Source organism: Cimex lectularius, unplaced genomic scaffold, assembly GCF_000648675.2.
Source record: "Cimex lectularius strain Harlan isolate CLEC.00 unplaced genomic scaffold, Clec_2.1 scaffold229, whole genome shotgun sequence".
Taxonomy (NCBI): Eukaryota; Metazoa; Arthropoda; class Insecta; order Hemiptera; family Cimicidae; genus Cimex; species Cimex lectularius.
Window position 1 is genome coordinate 612,481 of NW_019392783.1, and position 23,784 is coordinate 636,264.

At 35.9% G+C, this 23,784-nt stretch overlaps 1 protein-coding gene across 11 annotated transcripts in view; it reads right to left on the reverse strand.

Annotated features, from left to right (window-relative positions):
* LOC106669519 (dystrophin, isoforms A/C/F/G/H-like) overlaps positions 1-23,784 on the reverse strand; it is a 328,247-nt gene that overhangs the window by 196,910 nt on the left and 107,553 nt on the right. For all 11 annotated transcript variants that reach the window (XM_024227801.1, XM_024227799.1, XM_024227800.1 and 8 more), the window contains one exon: positions 8,268-8,366. In XM_024227801.1, coding sequence (XP_024083569.1) covers positions 8,268-8,366 — 99 coding nt within the window. The remainder of the gene's footprint in view (positions 1-8,267; positions 8,367-23,784) is intronic.

The window sequence follows — 23,784 nt, forward strand, 5'->3', positions numbered from 1 at the left end:
GAATAAATATACCAAACGATAAACTTTTACAACGTTTTCTCCCTAAGCAGTTTTACATGTTAAACACATAACAAAAACGCATAGAATACCTCTCAAAAAAATTACAATTACACTACAGAAAAAAATGACAAAAGTAAATTTCAATATTAATAATTAAATATTAAATTAAAACGGTTTAAAACATAACATATTAATTACTGAGCGAACAAATGCGAGGAATAACCCCCACCCTCAGAGTGTTATTTTTCATCCCGCTTGCACCATTACGTCACACAACCCCTCCACCTCTTTTTATCATTGAGGATAGGAATGGTAACTATGTGGATCTCCTCAGAAATAGATTTAAACAAGAAAAAACAAAATTTAAATAAAAGTTAATTCTTCTAATTTATAAAAAATAAATTGACAAACTAATTGACAAACGATACAAATTATAATACAACTACTCAATCAAATTACAATACTCACGATCCACACTCAGCTGAGATATGAAATATTAATTTTTAAATTTAGGAGTGACTAGAAATCAAATCCCCGTATTCACGTGGTCGACCCAAGAGAGCATAGAGCGAAAAATCCTTTTTTTTTCACCCGAGAGGTTTTTTCCCTGCGAAAACTCTCGATCTTTTTGTGGCGCCCTCTTTCAGGCTGGCGCCCTTTTCCAAAACTCTCCCATACTCTCCATATCCTATATATGTTATCAATTTTCTTTCTAATTTACCTGATGTTAATTTTTGAATTTATTTTACTTATTGCTATTTGTAAAAATAAATATGCATTGAGAGAATAGTATAGATAATTACAGAGTACAGAGAAAAACCTTCCAGTGCGACTCCCTTTATTTAGTTGGGATAGTTGGAAGGGTTATAAGGACAAGAGGTCACGAGGCCATCGTCGTTTTAATCGGTGTCGAGGATTATAACCCGTTTAGAAAAGAGTTTGGATTAATTGGTTAAGTTGAGGAATAGTATAGAGTGGAAAATTAACCAAGCGATCGGATAGTTCAGGAATAGGATTTTAAGGTTTTTATGGATCATTTGATTGATGATGTACGTTGAGGATACAGAGAACTTTGGATGTTGGAGGATTTGGCCGAGCCCCACACTTCAAAACGATCTGATTAGTGTATTGTTAGCGGTTTGCTAGGTATGCTTAGTGTTGCTTTTGGTTCGCAGAAGGTGTCTGAGTAGTCTTTTGTCAAGTTCTTGTCTTTTTAAACTTGTATGTGGGTTCCATGTAATTTGGCTATCTAAGTAAAGTCCAAAGTAGCGGAACTTGGTTGGATGGAGGTATTAACTTTTTCTTATGTGCTCTGGTTTGACGTCTGACGTAAAGGTTACTCGCTCGCTCCTGATCCGCAAACGAGTGAATCCGTTCTGATCATGGATTTCTTCTGTGGCTAGTATAGGGTAGGGCTGTCCACGTACTGACGTGCGATACCAATCGATATGAATAAAGTATCGAGTATTTTCTTTCGATACCGAATATATTTGGTATCGAATATGTCATTCGATACAAGTACTGTATTGAATACGTTTGTAGTATCGGAAAATATACTCAAATAGATTTTTTGTCGAATATTCAAGTACCATCCAATTGTTTCAAACCGTTCGAAACTTTACCTCTCATCAAACTGGGAATTGACTAGTTACTGTTAAGAGCGCCTACTAGCGGCATGTGTCAACCAAGTTAATCGAGATTTTTAATTAGTGGTTGGTAATTCTGCTGATAATTCTGGTAACTCATAATTCTTTCCCGCGTCGCACGTCGCACTTTCAATTTCAGTCATTTCTTACAAAATGTTTTTGTCTTCAAGCCATACGTAATCATGTCTCCTCCTAAACGTAAGGCATGAGGTTATTTTACTAAGAAAACTGAATCGTCGGCATCTTACTGTACCCTCTGTAAACTCTGGGGAATACAGTGGGAATACGTCTTATTTTTTTAAACATTTGAAAACCAAACACCCGTTGATCTATTTTCTCAAATCTCGATAACGATAAAATTGAAATATCAGTTATGTTGAAATACATTGGCAGCTTTTCCTTGTTCTTACCTTCGTACCTACTGTATGAAAAAATAATTAAAAACGAAAAAAACTTAAATTTCTGGATTATTTTAACGCGTGAGCGCATTATAACCGAAGTCCACAATAGTAAGTTGATCATTTACGAATAAACGAAAAAGTACTCATATCGAATAATTTTAATTGATACTTCAATAATATCGAATATTTCTTGCGATACCAGTACGGAGGACTGGTATCGAATATTTTCCGGTATCGGCCGTCATTACGTCCACGTACGTTGTGAGGGAGGGAATGAAAGATAGAAGGAGGGGAAGCAAAGTGAGCGAGAAATGGAAATAATGGGAGAGAGTGAGGGGGAGAGAAGGGTTGAGAGATAGGAAGGTGTAGAGTATGAGCTAGAAGACTGAGAGAATGTGTTTTTGTGATTTAGTGGATTTTTATGTATGTCGTCCAGAATTATAAATCAACCAGTGGGTGATTTTCTTCTTTGAACAAGAGACAGCCATGAGTGCACATTACAATCTATACGACCAAACAGTAAACCATTATCATATAAGGAATAACATTTATATACAAAATATTTACAGTTTGTCGTATAAATGGGATAAACATTGATATCGGGTACAAATATTATTGGGGTTGAGGTGAACCCTGCCGGAAATATTGGGCAGGCTGTGATTCTTCATGGCGGCCACTAGATGGTTCTCGTACTTCCGCTCGTCAAAAACGGGGAGACCTTTTATCCACCCCTTAATGAATCGAAAGTGAAAGGGAGTGCCTTCCCCCTTTGGAAAGGAGCAAGATCAAAATCCTCAGGGGTAACATGGAAACTAGATTTGTCGACAAACCAGCCCATGTGCCCTACAAACGGTTTTACCACTAAAGACAGAATAACAAAATTTGTACATCTGTATGGTTTGTAAATGGACTAAATAAAAATATACCTCGGATCGGTTTTATACAGAATATTAATTAAGATCTGTTAACTTGCGCAATGGATGGAAATAATGGACTACGCTTATATGCGAGAAGTCAATCTTGAATTAATTCAACATTGACAGGATATTTCATTGAATGAAATTAAGCAGCTTAAAAGTTAGAAAACAACCATAAGATACATTGTTTTTGCAATTTATTTTCTTATGACGTGATGATTTAGACCGCTTGTTGTTGCAATTTTAAATACAAGGAAAAAGTAACAGCGGGTTTTTTTTATAATCAGTTTTTCCCCGCTAAACGCAGAAACAGGCTACATAATACAAAATGATTACAATATTAAGGTTGTAGAAGGTTATAAAGCCCAGTGTCTTTCGCACTTCTAACGCAAATGTAAAAAGAGACAGGTTGCAATCTGCACATATGTAAATATTTGGTCAAATAAACTAGTTTTTCTTCTTTCTTCTTCTAAATACTAGGAAAAATACATTTCTAAAAAATATACTTGTGTGTGGTGTTTCGTGACCGTTAGTCAATGATTATTCGGAGATCGTGAGATGCGGTCTGGTGTGACGTAGGTTTAGAAAAATATTTTCTTTATCGTGCCAACGTTTCGATCTTTATTGAGATCATTTTCAGAACTCAGAGTGTTTGTTTTCTGCGTAATTGTGTCATTCTTGCGTGTCGTGTTATATGAAGAAACACTTTGAACCCTGAAATGATCTCAATAAAAATCGATACGTTGGCAGATAAAGAAAATGTTTATCATTTCTATTAAGAAAATGTTTTCTAAAACCTACGTCACACCAGACCGCATTTCACGATCTCCGAATAATCAAAAAATATATTTTTCATTTTCTTTCAGCAGTCTAATATCGCCATCTATAAGTCTTTAAGTATACTTTAGTTCTACACTGTTTGTCATACTGTTTTCCTTTAAAAAAAGACGTGTGACGCAATATAGAGAAATTAGAGAGACCGTGTTCATTTCATTTACGATCAGAGTATAAATAATCACTAACTGAAACAGCCGCAAAAAGATATTAAAAAAACAGAAGTGTAGCACTAACCGTAGCCACCGATTGACATCCATGGCCGCTTCAAATTGAGGCTACAAAGACTAAGGAAGTAATTACATAAGTTACTAGAATGTGTGTAATAATTTATCAATATGACATTCTGAACTCTACAACATGTGACATTGTGAACAGTATTAAATATTAAACACTTCTAAAACGCAATCACAACCTCAACCTAGATTTATCCCGTTTATTTCCCCTAAGTTGTACTTGTATCTGTGGTCAATTTTTATTTATTTTTTTACCGGGACGAACCAACCAGTCTTTTTGGATGTAAAAAGAGGTATACAATCACAATTTAATGAACCTTACATTAAATTTTTAAACGTTAATTTTTATTAACGTTTATGGAAGTATATGGTTCGAAGTCCCGAAATATATACGTGGAATCCAAAAAACTGTTTGTTTCGTTCCATTAAAAAATTAATTCAATGTCGACTATTATGACAAATGCAAATAAATTAATTATGCTTACAACAAAGCAATACAAACTACAGAATTACTCTCAATAACATGATATTTCATAGAAAAATAACTTCACATAAATTTGACTATTATTGCGGTAAATGCGACAAAATAGACTACTACCATTCAGAACTGAGTTTACTTTTACCACAAAAACATGATTAAATGAAAATTTTAAATAGCCCATGAATTGACTATTACGACAAAGAAGAAATGGAACCATAATTGACTTTTCCTCCGTTATTACGACAAATATAAAACAAATTCAGAACGGACTATTACGATAAAAACACAATTTCTTCTGCATTCAATAGTAATAAAGAAATATATTCCAAATGTTTTCCATTGAAAATTAACTTCTTCATAATTAAGCGGTAAATACGTCAATATTGATTATTATAGCAAAATATAATAAATTCAGAATTGACTTTTACCGCAGAACATGTTTATTTCTCTATTCAGTATTACGATAAAGAAAAGGTTACAGTTGATTTCAATTAATTAATCTTTATATAAAGTATTGGTTGAGATAAACAAGTCAGTGACACGAGCGGGATTCGAACCCATGACCTTCGGCTAAATACGCCGCTGCTCTACCACTTGAGCTATCGTGACTTTTTTATCTCCTTACATAAAGATTAATTAACTGGAAGAGGGTATTTGGTCAATCGGACCAAGAAATCTAATGAGTTATAATTGATGGAAAAACAACTATATATGTAATCGAATATTACAACAGTAAAGACGTCAAAATTGACTATTACATATTGAGAGTTGATTTTTATCACAAGAACGTGATAACTTCTGAATTCGGTATTTTGGAAAACAGACATGCTCAATGAAAAACTAATTCCTTCGTAATTGACTATTAGAGCGGTAAATAGGTCCAAATTGACTATTACAGCAAAATAAATAATAAATTCAGAATTTGCTTTTACCACAAAGAACATGATTATTTGTCAATTCAATATTACGATAAAAAGTCATAATTGCGGGAAAATCAACTATACAATTAATCAAATATTACAAAGGTAAACACACGAAACAATATTGTATTGCACGTTGATTTTTACCACAAGAACGTGATTACTTCTGAATTCGTTATTTTGGGAGAAAAAACAGACGTGCTGAATGAAAAACTAATTCCATCGTAATTGACTATTACAGCGGTAAATAAGGCCAAATTGACTATTACAGCAAAACAAACAATAAATTCAGAATTGACTTTTACCACAAGAACATGATTATTTGTCAATTCAATATTTCGATAAAAAAAGTCATAATTGGGGGAAAATCAACTACACAATTAATCGAATATTACAAAAGTAAATACGTCAAAATTAAATATTACACGAAAGAATATAGTATTGAGAGTTGATTTTACCACAAGAATGTGACTACTGCACTCAATATTACAATGAATAAGACATGTTCCATGAAAAAATAATTTATTCATAATTGACTATTACAGCGGTAATTATGTTATAATAGGCAAGTATAAAAACAAATAATAAATTAAGGATGGATTTTAACTACAAGAACGTGACTAATTCTGAATTCGATATTATGATGAAAAAGAAATATTCCATGAAAAAATAATTCCATCGTAATTGACTATTATAGTGACAAATTGGTCCAAATTGACTATAACAGCAAATACTAATAAATCAGAATTGCCTTTTACTAGAAGAACGTGATTACTTCTGAATTCAATATTATGAAGAAAAAGACATATTTGATGGAAAAACTTTATACGTAATAGATTATTACAATACGTCAGAATTGACTATTACAACAAAAAGCAATAATCCTCCAATGGAAATAAACATTTACCTTACGATAAAAACGGTCAACCTAACAATAATTGACGGAATCAAATTTTAATACGATTACTTCCGAATTGACTAATAAACAAAGAAGCCACTACCAATGGTAATACAGGGTGAATTGCTACTCGTGCTACAAACTTCTCCAGTAGATTCTTCACCCTAAAATGAACAAAAAAGTTCATATTGTCCATGGTCCGATTCTCAACCATTTCAGAGTAATTTCGCTTTTTATCGATTTTGAAAGATATCACGTCCTGGCGTCGGAAAATCGTGATATCTTTTAATCTAAACATTTCTCTGAAAATCTAATAGCACCGTTGAAATTCCCGTTAATTTTTCAATAAGAAGATGACGGTGGCAAAATGTTTGGGCTAATTTTTTGTGTTTTATTTCAGCCAGAACTACAAAAAGAGTGGAAAATTGTGTAAATCGGAAAGTGTATAAAGTAATCCAGAGTTTCTAATTTTAGTCTCAGAAGGCAGCAAATTTGAGGAAAACTACCTGATTTAATAACGCTTCCAACGCACTCGTCATTTTCTTATTTAGTGGTTGTGAGACCAAGATGTTGATGACAAAAAGAGAAAAAATGGTGGTTCAAGGATTGCTAATGTTTGAGAGTGACTTGCTACTCGTGCTACAAACTTCACCAGTAGATTCTTGACCCTAAAATGAACAAAAAAGTTCATATTGACCATGGTCCGATTCTCAACCATTTCAGAGTAATTTCGCTTTTTATCGATTTTGAAAGATATCACGTCCTGGCGTCGGAAAATCGTGATATCTTTTAATCTAAACATTTCTCTTAAAATCTATAAGCACCGTTGAAATCCCCGTTAATTTTTCAATAAGAAGATGAAGGTGGCAAAACGTTTGGGTCTTTCTTCCTTGACCTTCTAGCTGTTTGTAAACTTCTTAAGCATTACATACTAAATGGGCATTAAATTAAATTAAAAAATTTCAATGGAATTATGATTTTGATTCTCTCTAAAAATTAACGGGGATTTCAACGGTGCTTATAGATTTTAAGAGAAATGTTTAGATTAAAAGATATCACGATTTTCCGACGCCAGGACGTGATATCTTTCAAAATCGATAAAAAGCGAAATTACTCTGAAATGGTTGAGAATCGGACCATGGACAATATGAACTTTTTTGTTCATTTTAGGGTGAAGAATCTACTGGAGAAGTTTGTAGCACGAGTAGCAATTCACCCTGTATATACATTTATACATAATAGAGACTTAATTGTTAAATTACAATCTATTCACAATTATCCCAGTGAATAAATTTTATTTTCATTTTGATCATTACCAGCCACTTCTACTGGAGGTTTATTCATTTTGAACTTTTTGAACTTGAGGGTATTTTTTAAAAATTTAAGCTTTTCAAAAAGAGTCAATTATGAATACGGCGGAATAAAGTTGGCGAACAAACTCAGCTTTATGACTCTAAGCTTTCATATTATTAATTTTTAATACATTATGAAATTTACACGGCTTCGCAGATGCAAAAAAGAAAGCAGAACAGCTAAATCATATTGACATTAACCTTTATAATCAAGGATGAAAAAATGCTATCAATTTGGTTTGTAGATTTAAAAAATTAAATAGCAAGTATAATATTTCAAAAACCGACGTTTTATTTTTAATGCTTAATAATAACGAGGCGAAATAGTCATGGATCCGATTCAGATCAAAGGGGTTGAAACATAGTCAAGGTTTTTCTTTATTAAAGGTAAAGTAGAAGGGCGGAATCGGAGCCATCTTAGGGTCTCGGTTGATATTGATAGTAAACATTTTTATTTCGGAACGTAAAGACCTTTCGATAAAGAAAAAAGTAAATAATCGATCAAAATATTTAAAATAAAAGTTAAGTTTGTTCTGTTAGTGAAAGTAAGTGTGAAAGATAGTGATTTAAAACTCAAATTACCTTCTGCTTATCCAGGACAGCGATGATGTCCTGGACACTGCCGACGACGACAGACTGTTGCCTGAGCATTTCTTGGTCCAAAGTCAGCCAATCGCGAATCTGAAAAAAAAAAAAAAAATCTTATGTTTCATTTGGAAAATAATTGAACATCTTGAATGACAAAACTTCCCCCAGCGAAACACCACGTCGCATAAAACTTTAAAAATATTACGAATTAGTACATAGACGTCTTATAAATTGAGAATTACGATAAAGATGCGATAAACTAAACCCTAAAAACCTTAGTATTGCATATAATGGCAATCACCTAATAACCTCATGACTGTTACTACAATGAAGAAAAATCCTCCTAATTTCATTTTTAATGCAAAGACACAACTACTAACGAAGATAAATAGGCGGGCAAAAAATTCCACCGAACTAATTTTTTTTTCATTTTCTCGATAAAAGAAAATTTTGCCCTTAATTTGTCTCATAGTTTTTATCAATAAATATTTGTTTATGCTATGTTTTAACTTGGAAATAATCCCAGTAAATGCTGAGAATGTTGCTCTGGTTTGGCACTTATTGAAGATGGACGTTCCATCAGATATGCGTCCATAGCCATTGGAGTTCCCTATGAAACACTGCGAGTCGCCGTTAGACGTTTTCGAGAAATTGGGTCATACCATAGAAGGCCTCTGGACGGCCGAGGGTAGTAGAACCCAGGATGACCGTTTTTTGACTTTGAGAATTTTTCAAAACCGGCACCTCACTGTTGTTCAGGCGATTCAACAGCTCCAGGAAGTTCGAAACGCACAGCTCGAAGACGATTAAATCAGTATGGACTGATGGCTTTTCGCCCCTTAAGAGGACCAGAATTGACCAGAACACATGGAGTTCCACTGTTCGCATTTGCTCGAGAACACACCCATTGGTCTTTGGACGATTGGTGTGCTGTACTTTTCACACATGAGTGTAGACTTACTCTACGATCTCCAGATGGGCGTAGAAGAGTGTGAAGGCGAAATGAAAGGTACGAAGCCTGTAATTTTTCCAAGAGCCAACGTTTTCAACGTAGCTCAGTGATGGTGTGGGCATGAATGTCAATGGAGAGTCGCACAGAGTTGCTTGTTGTTCGTGGAGGGTCTTTGACGGCCACTCGCTATGTGGATGAAATTTTGCATCGTGCGTTGGCAACCCTCGATGAAATCAGCGACAATCCTACACTAATGCACAATAATGCCCGTCCACATGTTTAAACGTACTTTCAACTGCATAACATCAGGGTATGGCCAGCCCCTTCTCCAGGCTTGAACTCCACCGAACATTTTATGGAATAACCTCAATAAAAACCCGTCCATCACTTCCTGAAAGTATCCACCATCTTGAAAGGACTCTTCGTGAAGAATGGGCTAACCTCCAGCAAAGCGACATTTCCAGAGCAGTAGAAAGTATGCAGAGGTGTCTTGGATTACGGCAGGAGGGAAAATACGCGATATTGAAATATTAATTAAAAATCTAAAACACAAAACAAATTTTTTCTGTCAGTCTTTTTATACATTTTTTAATTTTTAATTTTCCTTAGCAATTAACTTTTTTAAACTTTTTTAGACAAAGACTCAATTATTAAACGTTAAAAAACTTGAAACTTGATTAATATATAAAAATATATGCCAATCAAGTTATATCACAAGTGGGTGGAATTTTTTGCTTGTCAGTGTATTTTTCATAATTGACTATTACAACAAAGACACCGCTACAAACTGAGACTTCGAAACGACACCTATGTCATATTACTAAAAATCAAATAAATCAATTACTAAAAATACTATATAAATACTAACAATTAAACTAAAAAATACTATTTAAATACTATCAATTGTCAAAAATCAAATAAAACAAAACTACTCGACCAACTAAGGTATTTATTATCTCAAAATTGGCCTTTAGGACAAAGTCTATCCTACAAATTGAAAACTTATTTCCTTCAGTTCCTAATATAAACATTGCCAAGTTACCCATACTTGAGGTATAAAAGGTTATGGTGTCATCATTCTAGATTAAGGTTTTGATTTAGATCTTTTCTGGTAATCAGACTTCCAAATAATTTCAGCAGGACTGCTAACATTGAAATATTGGCATATATCTCTTCTGCACAGGCTTATCTCGTTTATATTTCTAGAAGAGGTGAGAGAATTATGAATAGTGTCAATTTTGTCAGATCCTCCAAGTCCTGGTATCGTAGGTACCTTCGCCCACAAGAGAGTAGCGTCTTCATGTTCAACTTGAGGATTTAAGTTATCTTTTTGTCTATATTTGTTTCATGCTCTTTTCAATACTTCACTACTTGGTTTATTGGACGTCTTAGGTGTTCAACTTCAGTCTGATTAAGCCGATGACTGAGATATGCCATGTGTAATAAAGGAAATAAAACTTGATAGAAGATATGTTTAAACTGCGCTTTACCAGGCGATTTAGTTTGATTTCAATTTTATTAAGGGCAAAGCCAGCAAAAAAAAGTTTCTCCAAGATATTTCTTAACTGCTTAATATAAAGGACAACTTTTCAAATTCAATTTCTATGTGGCCCATTCTTGGCGGGATCCGATCGAGAAGTGTCCCCGTGATAAATAAACCAATTCAGCGCTGTTTGAAAAAGTCCCGGGCAAACCATTGAAAAGGTCCGTCGGAGTGAAAAGTTTGTGCGGCTCAACACGAGCCCGTGAGGGGGTGCCACGGCTCTCTGCTCTCGGCCAAGTTTTCAGCCCCAAACCCGTCCACAATTCTCCGATATGACAAGTATAAATTATTGTCGGCTTTTAAGCCGGCCCACACCCCCCCCCCCGACAATGGCGTCTCGCAATGAATGGGTCCAGATGGACAAAGGAATCGACTTCGCCTAACTGCATTCCACCGTGGGCGGTCGTGCTCATTAGGAAAACGTCTGGAAAATATTAACTCCGTAGATCCGAGAGCGCTTTATAGAAATTTATATAAAACTATTTTCGCACAATTACAAACGAGAAAATTTTTGACAAATTAGCCCCGCCGCCAGTAACGAGCCTAAATATCAACCAGCCCAACCCCTTGCTTAAAATTATGACCAATTTATCTTCTCTGCTGATTACACTTAAACATCAACAATAGCTAGTGCTATTTTCTCATTGTCTATCACAAAATAAATATAAAGTCAAATCGAAATATCTGTATTGTGTGTGTGTGTGTGTGTGTGTGTGTGTGTGTGTGTGTGTGTGTTGTGTGTGTGTGTGTGTTGTGTGTGTGTGTGTGTTGTGTGTGTGTGTGTGTGTATGGGCGCGTGCGTGCGTACGTGCGTACGTGCGTGCGTGCGTGCGTGCGTGCGTGTGTGTGTGTGTGTGTGTGTGTGTGTGTGTGTGTGTGTGTGTGTGTGTGTGTGTGTTGACTACGATTTTGAGAGTCAGGTTAGGCTGCGAATGGAAAGCTTAGCTTTTAATCGCTTATAATTCCAAAGCTCTTCTCCGACGGATTTACAAGAAGAACCCTTTCAATAAAAGCTAAGATTATAGGCCTGAATTTGCTGAATTCGAAATGCCACGGATGGATTTTAGACGCGTGAGGAGATTCAATTGTTCATTTTATTAATGGGTGGAAAAAAAGAAAACTTACCTTCTAAATTAGTGTTATAAAGATAATTTTGATAAATGGGCCGTTTTTAAACCCTTTTAAATTGTTAGAACAGTTCATAATGCTAAGGACCACGATAACTACATCAGGTGGATTAATTAAACTTGTACTTTAATATACTATCTTTTAAACTTGAACTTAATTTTTCTAACAGTAAATTTTGTAAAATGAGAGCATTACTATTCAGCACAATTCCCTATTTATTGTCCCCGAGGTTTTAACGATGGATTCGACCCATTTTACTCAATTTTCTCCGATTCCCGATTACTTTTTTTGCCTCTAAATTGAATAAAATATACTCAGTTTATTAACGGGAATTAGGGCCATATGGCCTGGTACAGGGGTACCATGTCCATTCCACTTACGTCCTTATCGATCTGTGCTCATAACCGGCCATTTCCCTAACTCGATTGACCAATTTTCACTTTTTGTCCGGCCATTAGCCTATCTAGGTGAAATCCAATTACGGTTTTTTCTCACGACCCACTACATATTTAATCACGATTTCAACAAACGTTTGTTTTATTTAACGTTCTTACAACAATTTTGGTCGTTGTTGCACTTTTAAATAAGAATTTGCAAATAGAATTTAATTTTTCATACTACTTACAAAGTGATGTCTATATTGGCAATTAGTCAACCAAAATCACTGTCATAATCGTTGTCAAAATGGTCAATTTTGATGCAGGTTTTTGTTGGCAGCAGTGGCTTTGTAGTCGTCATTTCTGCGGGGTATTAATAATATTATATAACCCTGATCTTTGCCGCAGACGGCATCTTTGTCGTATTAGTCAATTTTGAGGAAGTTATTATTTTGTTTGTGGTCGTTTTTGTAGTAATTTCTTAACAAAATTAGAGGATCCTAATTTATAACTGGGATTCTGATCCCATTCCATAGAGGTGTTTTTGTTGTAAACAACAATTCTGAGGAATTTGTTTCTTTGATGGCGAGATAAATCATGTAGTAATTGTGATATATTTTCTTGAGATCTGTAAAGTGCCTAACATATAGTTTTTTTTTCATATTTGATATTTGTAGTAATGCCTAATTCTTATTTTATCAGTTTGCGTTATTAGATGAGTTTTTATTGAAATGTTCAAATCATTTGTGAGTCTTTGTCGTAATAATCAATTATGACGTTTTTCATATTTTAACTACTTGAGATTTTCTTGCAATAATCAATTCTTACATGGTAATGGCACAGTTTTCTATGAGGAATTTGTCGTAATAAACAATTACAGTCAATTCTGTGATTATTTTGCGTCTTTGTCGTAATAACCAATTGTGTTTTGTGCTGTGTCTCTGGCAGAGTCACTTTTGTCGTAATACTTAATTTATAAGTAATACAGATATGTCTTTATCGTAATAGTCAATTCTGAAGTTGCTGGATCTCTACAGTGTCTTCTTTTTTGATATTCACATTCTGTCCATGGGTCGATGGTTTGGTCGTTACCTATCATTTTGGTCACCATCTCGCTGTGTTTGTTTATAATATTTCGACATTTCGTCTTATTCCCTGTTGAGTCATAGTGATTTTTATGACGCCTAGTGTCTTTTATAAAGTCTTTATAGGAGTGGTAGGTGTGTCGACGCTACCTTTGCGTGTTGGTGACTTTGGTGGACGTTCTTCTTGGATTTTTTATTGTTCCCGTCATCAAAAAACGCCTAACCTCACAAAACTCAATTAATCTAACAAAACAGAAGACGGAAACATTCAAATATATCATCTTTGTTGTCATACTTTGTTTAGAAGCAGATAGTCTGTCGAAATAAGTCATTCTGATCTAGATAGTTCTTTTTCCTTGTCCTAATTCTTTCTAGTTACCTCTTTGGTAATTTTGTCCATTCTGAATATTTATTTTCTAATATTGGTTTTAATTAATGAAGTTATTGGGTCTCACCGGGTGGTGTTTTCTTTGTCGTAATATTCGCTTGGCAAGTATCTATCGTTTTGTCGCAGCAGGCAATTCTGAGGTAGTTACGTGATAGTTGCCTGCGGTGATTGTGTTTTAATAATCATTCTGTATGTTTAACTGTGTTTTTGGTGGAGAGCATTTCATGGATTGTTACGGTTCTATCAGTCGTTCAGTTTATAGTCAATCGAAAAATAGTTTGGTTTTACCACTTTATAGACGAATCAGAGTTTGTAACAGCCGACTGTGATGATTAAGTCTCCTGTCGTGCCTTCTCCGTCATAATACTTAATTTAGAAGTAGTTCGCCGGTCGTAATAGTAAATTCAGACGTAGTAATGTCGACATGGAGTGACATGCGTGTAGAATAAATTCTGAGCTGTTTACGATTCCGTTGATGTAACTTTATGGGATTTTTTCCTGGCAACCATGCCTATACAGACGTGTCTCATTGACTGCGGTATCTTTATTATTTTTTTATTATTAAAATAATTCTGGCTTTGGGCGTTTTACAGTCGATTCTACAAGTCGTTCACTGATCTTCCTGATTCGACAATACCCTCCGATATGACGGCAATCGACCAAATTATGTTATAAAGTTTCAATCAATCATTCGGCTACTAACGTCATGATGAAAAGGCTGTCTTTTGGGTCACGTTCAATTCAACTATTACACATAGTCCTATGTATAAAAGAAGAAAAAGGGAGGAATTTTTAAATAATTCATAAATCACATACAATAGATTTCCCGGTGGAATAAACGATCCCGGCGGAGTTTCTTTAAGCACGAAATAAAAACTTCGTTACGCCTTGCATTTTATTCGGCGGCCGTATTGAAAAACCTTAAAGCCTGTTGATTCAACGCCGATCTAATGAAAACATGACGACGATGAGGGGAATCGTTTTTAAATTAATTATTCTCCCCTTTTTTCCGAAGAAGGACACCGATAAATAATTCAGACAATGAGTAAAAAGGACGGGAAGGTCGGGACGGATCCCCCGGGGGATGAAGTCAGAATAACGGAGAGGAGGAAAGTCGAAGCCCCTTTTTAAACAGTAAGGAAATTCACAAAAGAAAGCCGAATATGTTTTTATATAATATATCATCCATTTAGATTTAACCCCTATTTACTGGTTATTAAATTTGTTCTGATGTAAATGACAGAATTGCTTTTAAATTTAACCTCCCACGTTCATCAAAAATAACCAATATGGCCGAGAGTATTAATAATAATACGTTATAAATATATATTTTACAAGTGAATTTTATAAAAACGGGCCTTTGCCGTATAGTCAATACTGAGATTTCAGCTGACAGGATCATCCTCGTTGTAATAATACTTCAATTCTGAAATATAAATAACTTTGTCAAACTAATCAATTCCTAGGTTGTTATATCGATATGATGGTTAGACAGCTGCCTAAATAACATTTCTGAATTGTTATGTCAATTATGAGGTTATGTCACTGTCAATCAATTCTGAGATTTTGTCTCTGCCAACTGTATAATCACTGTAATAGTCGTTTGAAGAACAGATTTTCCGGGTCCTTTCTGATTGTACCATCTTTTTGGTAATACTTGAGTTATAAGTTGGTACGTTTCTGCCGTAATAGACAATTCTGAAGTTGCAATGTCATCGAAATGGTTGTTAACCCGTTTCCGCCAAAGTATATTAAATCTCGACTTAATATTTGTTCTGACTTAGAAGTAAATTTCTGTTTGTCGTAACAGTCAATATTGAGGACCTGCAGGGTGTGTCATCATTAATTAGTTGGATTTTAGAAGCCGTCATTCTGGTCATACTTAATTCATAAGTAGATACGTCTTTGTCGTAATAGTCAATTCTAAGATTATCTCTCAGCTGATGGTGTCATCTTTCTGATTTGGATTACCTAGTTATATCTTTGTTGTAACAGTTAATTCTGAGATTATATCTCTGTGGAAATATTTCCTTCAAAAGCCGATTCGTCTTTGTCGTACTAATCAATTCCCAAAGTTATATGTATGTATTAATAGTCAAGTCTGAGGTTATGACTCAGCTGATGGTGTCATCTTTCTGATTTTGATTACCTCGTTATATCTTTGTCGTAATAGTTAATTCTGAGATTATATCTCTGTGGAAATATTTTCTTCAAAAGCATATTCGTCTTTGTCGTACTAATCAATTCCTGAAGTTATATCTAATATTAATAGTCAATTCTGAAGTTATAACTTACGTAGAATCACCTTAGCCGTAATAGAAGTTGATTCATCAATGGCCCATTTTGAGTTTGGTGTTTTGTGGGAGGAAAGAAGATCAGATACAATGATTCTTGTATTGTATGTCGGAGTCAATTGTCAATTCTAAAGTTGTTTTTTCAGAATGACAACAATAGCCAATATTGTCAAGAGATTTCCATGAACATGAGATATTTGTATAATGAACGCCATCGGAGCTTTTATCAGTACGATCCGCCTGGAAATTGTTGATACTGCGAGGTATCGCCGTTTGATCGTCGAGTGGCTATTGGAAAACGATAATTAAGTGTGTGGGACACATGTCGCGGCGATTTCCCTCTCGTATGTGTGCTCTTCAAACCACAACACTTTTTCATCAATCGAATACTACCCTTTAATAACGTTTTCGGGATAATTAAACGGGGGAAAAGGGGCCAGATTTCACTTTATCTTGGGTCAAAATTTCGAATATACTGATTTTACGCATAAGTACCTTTCAGATAAACTGTGTTAACCCTTTTTAGTATTAAAACAAACAATGGGTTACTTAATTTCATGCCTACTGGCTAGCATTAATACCTTTTATAGTTTGCACCACTGTGATTAAAAAGAGAGAAAATACTTTGTTCTGGTGCTAGAGTCCCCTAAAAATAGCAAAAAGATCACACAATTTTTTTACAAATCTGGCACTCGAAGTAATGAAGGTTTGGCGTTAACATCAAGCAAAATAACCACAAATTATAAATAATAGAAATAATAGTAGCAATAATAAGAATTTTGGGAAAAGTGATAATAATAAAGAATTTTCTTTGCGAACATAATCACAAATGGTAAACTTAAAAATTGAGAGAAGGAAGGTAATAGATTTTCTAATGTAGCAAAAGCACCTAATTATACTGTGAAATCCATTATGTTTAGTAGTTTGACTGAAAAAGTTACTTCTTTCAATTAAGTATTCTTTGTATGTAAGATCTTGGTTGAAATGAAAAAATTGTCACGAGCGGGATTCGAACCCACGACCTTCGGCTCAATACGTCGCTTCTAACCACTTGTCACGATAACTCAAGTAGTTCGAGCAGCGGTGTATTGAGCCGAAGGTCGTGGGTTCGAATTCCGCTCGTCACACTAACTTTTTCATTTCATTCAAGACCTTACATAAAAGAATAATTAATTTAAAGAAGTAATTTGGTCAATAGGCCATTAAATATAATGGGTTTGTAATAACGTGTTGTTTTTTTTGTAGCATAAATTTTTGCTAAGGTTAATGTGTCGGAATTGTCGTTATGATGGAAGATTTACAGGATTTTTTATAATTGTGTCGTCCTCGCCGCAGTTATCAATTGAAATGTATTTAAGACTTTTAGGAGGTTTTCTTTGTAGTAATAGTTAATTGAAATGATGTTATGTCTTTGTTGGGTGGTCATTGTCGTAATAGTGACTCAATAATGGCAGTAATACCTATTTTATGCCAGACTTTGTCGGAATAGTCAATTAAGGTATTGATACATTCATGGTTAGTAGGTGTCTTTGTAACACCAATTCTGGATTCTTGTGTCGTTGTTTTGTTATGACAAGGGTAAATAATAATTGTGAAATATGTTGTCTCTGTTTGGAGGGAGATGAGGTACCTGAGAAGTAGTTATAGTCAATTCAATCTGTGGGTAGGTCTGTTTTGGTATTAATAGTCAATTATGGACGGTTTTGTTAATGTTGGCGCTCCTGTGTTTATAATCATCTCTTTTTTTTTCTTGGTGTTCAATGTTAAGAGTGTATTTCTGAAGGTTCTTTCTAGTGAATTGAAGAAGGTGTTTCAGCCATTTAAGTAGTAATAGTCTAACATAGATAGTCAGCTTTTTGTCGGTATGGTGTCTTTGTAGTAATAGCCAGACAGAGATAGGTTTTAGTCGGTACGGTGTTTTCGTAGTAATAGTCAGAAATAGGTAGTCAGGTTTTTGTCGGTATAGTGTCTTTGTAGTAATAGCCAGACAGAGATAGTCAGGTTTTTGTCGGTTCGGTGTCTTTGTAGTAATAGTCAGAAATAGGTAGTCAGGTTTTTGTCAGTACGGTCTTCGTAGTAATAAAGTCAATCTTCAAATCAAATTCTATCTTTAAACTCAATATTTAAAGTCATTTACATCAATTTTGGTCGGTATTTCTTTTTAGTATGACAATTCCATTGTATTCGGTTAACGATGTTTCTTCAGCCAGCCGCTTTTGTCGTAATAGTCTATTCAAAAGTCTGTCTTTGTTGAAAAAACTTGAAAAAACGCGATTTTTCGAAATATCAGTTGGTTTTTTTAACGTAAGTAATTAAGGAAGATACTGAAGATATTTAGTTGGTTAATTCTAACAATGCAATTACGTTTATACCCCATGGGAGTACTTATAACTGATTTTAGTTAACTTCTGATGAAAATCACGACCCAGCTGATCAATAACTTTGCGAAGTCTCATCAAATTCTGTGGCCAAGTTGGCGAGATAGGAATGAAATGTTTCGATCAGACCCATAACTCTTTTAGGTCTTAAAAGTAAATTATATCTGCATCATACATATATATTCAAATTTTCAGAAAATTAGGGATTTTTCGTTTCATCCACGACGGTTTATGAAAATGCCTCGCACGTTCGGGTTCCCAAGGTTCCAATGTTAACAGAATTCTCTTAATGAACAAGGGCGCAATTTATAAATTGTTGCGGTTGGGAGATCCTTGTCGACTTTCACACCCCCTCGCTCGTTCGCGTCGGGTTAAATAGCAGATTTGCCATCGGTTTCTGATTTCTGATGCGGGGGTGGCCCCGGTCGGAGGCAATTTCCGTCCGCCTCTGTTATTACTCTCGGGATTGCTTTTCGCCGAATGCGAAATCCTAGAACCCTGTGCAAACGTCGTCTCAAAATATCCCACCTGTTTGGCTTTCAGGAAAAGCCGTTCATCTCTTGGGAAGAATGGCTTCCATTTTATCTTAATGGAACGTACACCAGCTACTTTAAAAACAATTGCTTTAAACGTATATATAAATTATTTTACGCCCCTTTAAAACCCCTTAAATACAAGATCCAGTGAATATTCACTGCTTTTTAATACTATAAACCCATAAAGACCACAGTATTAATATTTAACCTTTTAGCCGGTGTAATAACTTTTGTTGAGTTATCACAATGTAATAGTAGTCTACTCTAAACTCTTTAAACGTAACTGCTAAGCTTGAAATAAGCTAAATTTGCATGAATAGTAATATTTTTAAAATCCAACAACCGTTAGGTAATCGTCGATAATTTTTATCATTGCAACTTTAACGGCAATTCAAAATTTTCCGTTCAAATATCATGTTTTTTTGTTGTTGTTTTTTTTTTGTTTTTGTACTAAATTGAGTTATGCGGTCTGTTTAAGAACAGTGTCTTTATGGTGATAGTCAGTTACATTCCAGTATTTTGCAGTGATATTCGATTATGTCACAACGATTTTATAGCAAAAGTCAACTTCATCATAGTGTCTTTGTAGTGATTGTCAGTTATATTCGAGTGTTTTGCAGTGATATTCCATCATATCTCATTGACTTTATAGCAATAGTCAATTGCATCGTGGTATTTTTGTAGCAATTGTCAAATGCATCATAGAGTCTTTGTAGTGACAGTCAGTGACATTCCAGTGTTTTGCAGTGATATTAGATTATGTCACAATGCCTTTATAGCAACAGTCAATTACATCGTGGTGTTTTGATAGCAATTATCAATTGCGTCATAGTGTCTTTGGTGTGATAGTCAGTTACATTTCAGTGCTTCCAGTGATATTCGATTATGTCACAATGCCTTTATAGCAACAGTCAATTACATCGTGGTGTTTTGATAGCAATTATCAATTGCGTCATAGTGTCTTTGTTGTGATAGTCAGTTATATCCCAGTGTTTTTCAGTGGTATTCCATCATATCACATTGTCTTTATAGGGATGGTTAGGAAGGGATCAATTGCATCGTGGTGTTTTTGTAGCAACTGTCAATTATTTATATCTTTGTAGTGACAGTCAAAGTAGTGTGTTTGCAGCTACAATAAATTGTATCGTAATGTCTTCGTAGTGATAATTAATTGTTTCCTAGTGTCTTTGCAGTGATAACAAATTGCTGCATAGTGCCTTTGTAGCAATAATCCACTCAAGCAGTGTTTTTGTCGTGATAGTAAAGTGCATTATAGTGTCTTTATAGTTATAGATAATTAGGCCATATGATCTTTGTCATGATAGTCAATTACTGCATAGTGTCTTTGTAGTGATGGTTAATTATATTCCAGTGTTTTGCAGTGATATTCCATCATATCACATTGTCTTTATAGGGATGGCTAGGGAGGGATCAATTGCATCGTGGTGTTTTTGTAGCAACTGTCTATTATTTATATATTTGTAGTGACAATCAAAGTACTATGTTTGCAGCCACAGTAAATTGCATCGTAGCGTCTTCGAAGTGATAATTAATTGTTTCATAGAGCAGTGCCAACAAATTGCTGTATAGTGCCTTTGTAGCAATAATCAACTCAAGTAGTGTTTTTGTAGGGATAGTAAACTGCATCGTAGTGTCTTTATAATTATAGATAATTAGGCCGTATGATATTTGCAGTGCTAGTCAATTACTGCATAGTGTCTTTGTAGCGACAATAAATTGCATCATGGTGTCTTCGTAGGATAGTCAATTAATTAAGTGTTATGAAGTGATAGTCAATTGCATCATGGTACTTTGTACCAATAATTTTCACCCCCCCCCCTGGGAGTCATGGCCCACTCTATGTGGAACCACGGCGACAACAGGTGGTATAGTGCGGTTGAGACTCGAGACCCCGAAACGGCTCACCTCGTGTTCTCTTCCGCGGCCCTGTTTCTCAATCCGAATTCCTTCATTCTATCCTGTGACCCCTCCTAACCCTTGGTTACAAGGGGGGTATCCGGGCACAAAATAATGGTGCAGCCCAGAGGGCGTGGCAACCTCTCTAAAGCACAAGCTGTCTTATGTCGGCCTCAGGGTCGGCAGGGGCGTCGGGTGCCTTAGCAGAGTCACACGAGGGCCAGTGCACCAGATCCTGTCTACAAAGACGGGGGAGGGTTGTATGGCCATCTGTACCACGGGGTGACTCAACGTTTCAAAAACCAGCCCAGAGTCACATTGGGATGGACTCGTGGTGGCTTGTGGTGACGCCCCTGGCGGGAACTTAGACAGAGGCTGTCTTCTATCTGGGACCTTTCGTGAAGCTTGCGTATGGCCAATGTATTACCCCCCGTTCCTCACGGGAGACGTTGCGACCGGACGACAGCATGTAAGCGTTGAGGACGTCATGATCATGCTACAGTCCCTCGAATGCGTAAGTAAGCGATTGGAAAAGGGTAGTGATATCGGCGGTCTTTGACTCGAGTATGCTTTGCATTGTTGTGCGTATGACCGGCGTGGTACCCTTGGGGAAGCGAAGGATCGGACCACCTAAGCTAGACCTATGGCGTCCCTCGATTACGTGCAGGTGTAGACTGAGCTCGATAAGAGACCTTTTACCGTAGACAGTTCTCATCTAGGGGGTGGGTAGCAATCCCACTATAATCCGAAACCGTTGTCGGGGCGTTCCCGGAAGTTTCTACGCTGGAGGAGCCTCAACACTCAGATAGATAGAGTTGTCTTCTCTACCTAGGGAGTACGCGAGGGGGGGGACGGGCTGATGTATTTCGGCCCGTTAGCCCCTCGCATGCGGCGTATGACCCGACGCACAATGCGGGCCCGACCATTCGGAGTGGACAAGCGGAGAGCGTGGCTACCGACCCTTAGGGGCCGGGACACCACTACACTAATGCTGCGGCGGTAACACTTTTCCGTCGTATGCAGAGGTGCGTCAGCTCTCATCTTGAGAATCAAAACGTCCGATAAGGCCGCATAGGTGCGGACGTTAAAGATCCTCTTGTCTTGTTGACGATGAGTAATCGGGAACCCAATGTACCAATAATTACTTACATTACAGTATATTACATTCTAGCATCTTTACAGTCGTAGTGTTTTTGCAGTAATAGTCAATTGCATATAGTGTTTTTGTAATTGCGTCGATAGGTCTATAGTACATGTCGATTTATTCACAGTTAATGTAATGTAAATTTGGTAATGTTGTTTTCTAGAACGGTCCATCCAGAACTTGTTAGATCAGAATTAAAGGAAATTAGGTAATTGAAATATTTTGCTTTTAATGAAGAGTCAAGTGAAACCTTGTTACTTATTTGTTGCAAAGTGGGTCTTCACAGTCCTGGAGTTTTTGGTAATTTTATAGTTCAAGTCAATTCATTGGTAGATAAATGTAAATGTTAAAGTTCAAAGGCAATACGGAAGTCAGTGTAGTTTGGTCATTGGCTGATTTGTAGAAATAGTCTATTTTAAAGTTGTAACGTCTTTGCTGGAGGTCGTGTCCTAGTAGTCCCATCGTTTTTGTTAGGTTTATAGCACAAGTCAATTCTTACGTGGTGAAATGTAAACTTGGTAGATCTTCGTTGAGGGCTGAGTCATTTCCAATAGACCAATCAACGTTCGTTGAAGTAGGTTTCTTTTGTGGTATAATAAACTTTTTTCTTTCGAAAATAGTGTCTTTGCTGTACTGTCGTTAGAGTACAAGTCTTATACTGTGGCCTAGCATCTTGCCACAAAAAAATGATACATTTAAAAGTGGATTCTTAATGAGTCCAAAACCTGGTGGAACAATACCACGGGTATGAGGCACGCTAAACGATTCATGGATTCATCTGCAAAACCTACAAAATAATTACTGGAAGGCAACCACAACCGAAACAGGATTCTAGGTGGACTCCTGACAGGGTACTTCTGCCTAAGAAGGACCGGATAGGAGAAAAGACATAAGAAATACCGTGCAAATATTGCCAGGAAGAAGGGGAAAACACAGAATACTTTTGTGTTTTTGTGAAGGTCTGCGTAGGTGTACATTCTTGCAACTCGGTGAGGAAAATGCGCAAGCATGGCTCTACACTAAAGACCCACTGGCAAGGCTATGGACGTTGATCACCAACTGAAGCTGGTCAGTGAGTTATAAAAAAGTAGAAAAGCACAATAGATCTACATAGGCAGAAGGACATATGGCCGCTTCTTTTACCCCTATCCCTTGGTAGTATTTTTTTGTATACCCAATCCAAAAGCTGGAACGTTCGCTTCCAACCACTTGTCACGATAGCTCAAGTGGTTAGAGCAGTGGCGTGGCCGAAGGTCGTGGGTTCGAATCCCGCTCGTCACACTAACTTTTTCATTCCAGCCAATACCTTACATAAAAAGAATAATTGATTGAAAGAAGTAATTTGGTCAATGAACTATTAAATGTAATTGGTTTGTAATACCTGTTTTTTGTAACATCAATTTTTGATAAGGTTGATCTGTCGGAATTTTCATTATGATGGAAAATTTGATGGATTTTTTTAATAATTGTGTCGTCCTCGCCGCAGTTATCAATTGAAATGTATTTAAGACATTTAGGAGGTTTTCTTTGTAGTAATAGTTAATAGAGATGAGGTTATGTCTTTGTTGGAAGGGTCATTGTCGTAATAGTGAGTCAATTGATGGTAGTAACGCCTTTTTTCTGCCAGAATTTGTCGGAATAGTCAATTACGGTATTGAGTCTTTGTTGCTGGCCGTGTCCTGCAGTCGTTTTTGATAGGTTTATAGCATAAATAATTTTGCAGGTATCGAGGTGTAAATTTAGTAGTTTTTTCGTAGTATTTTGAAAAG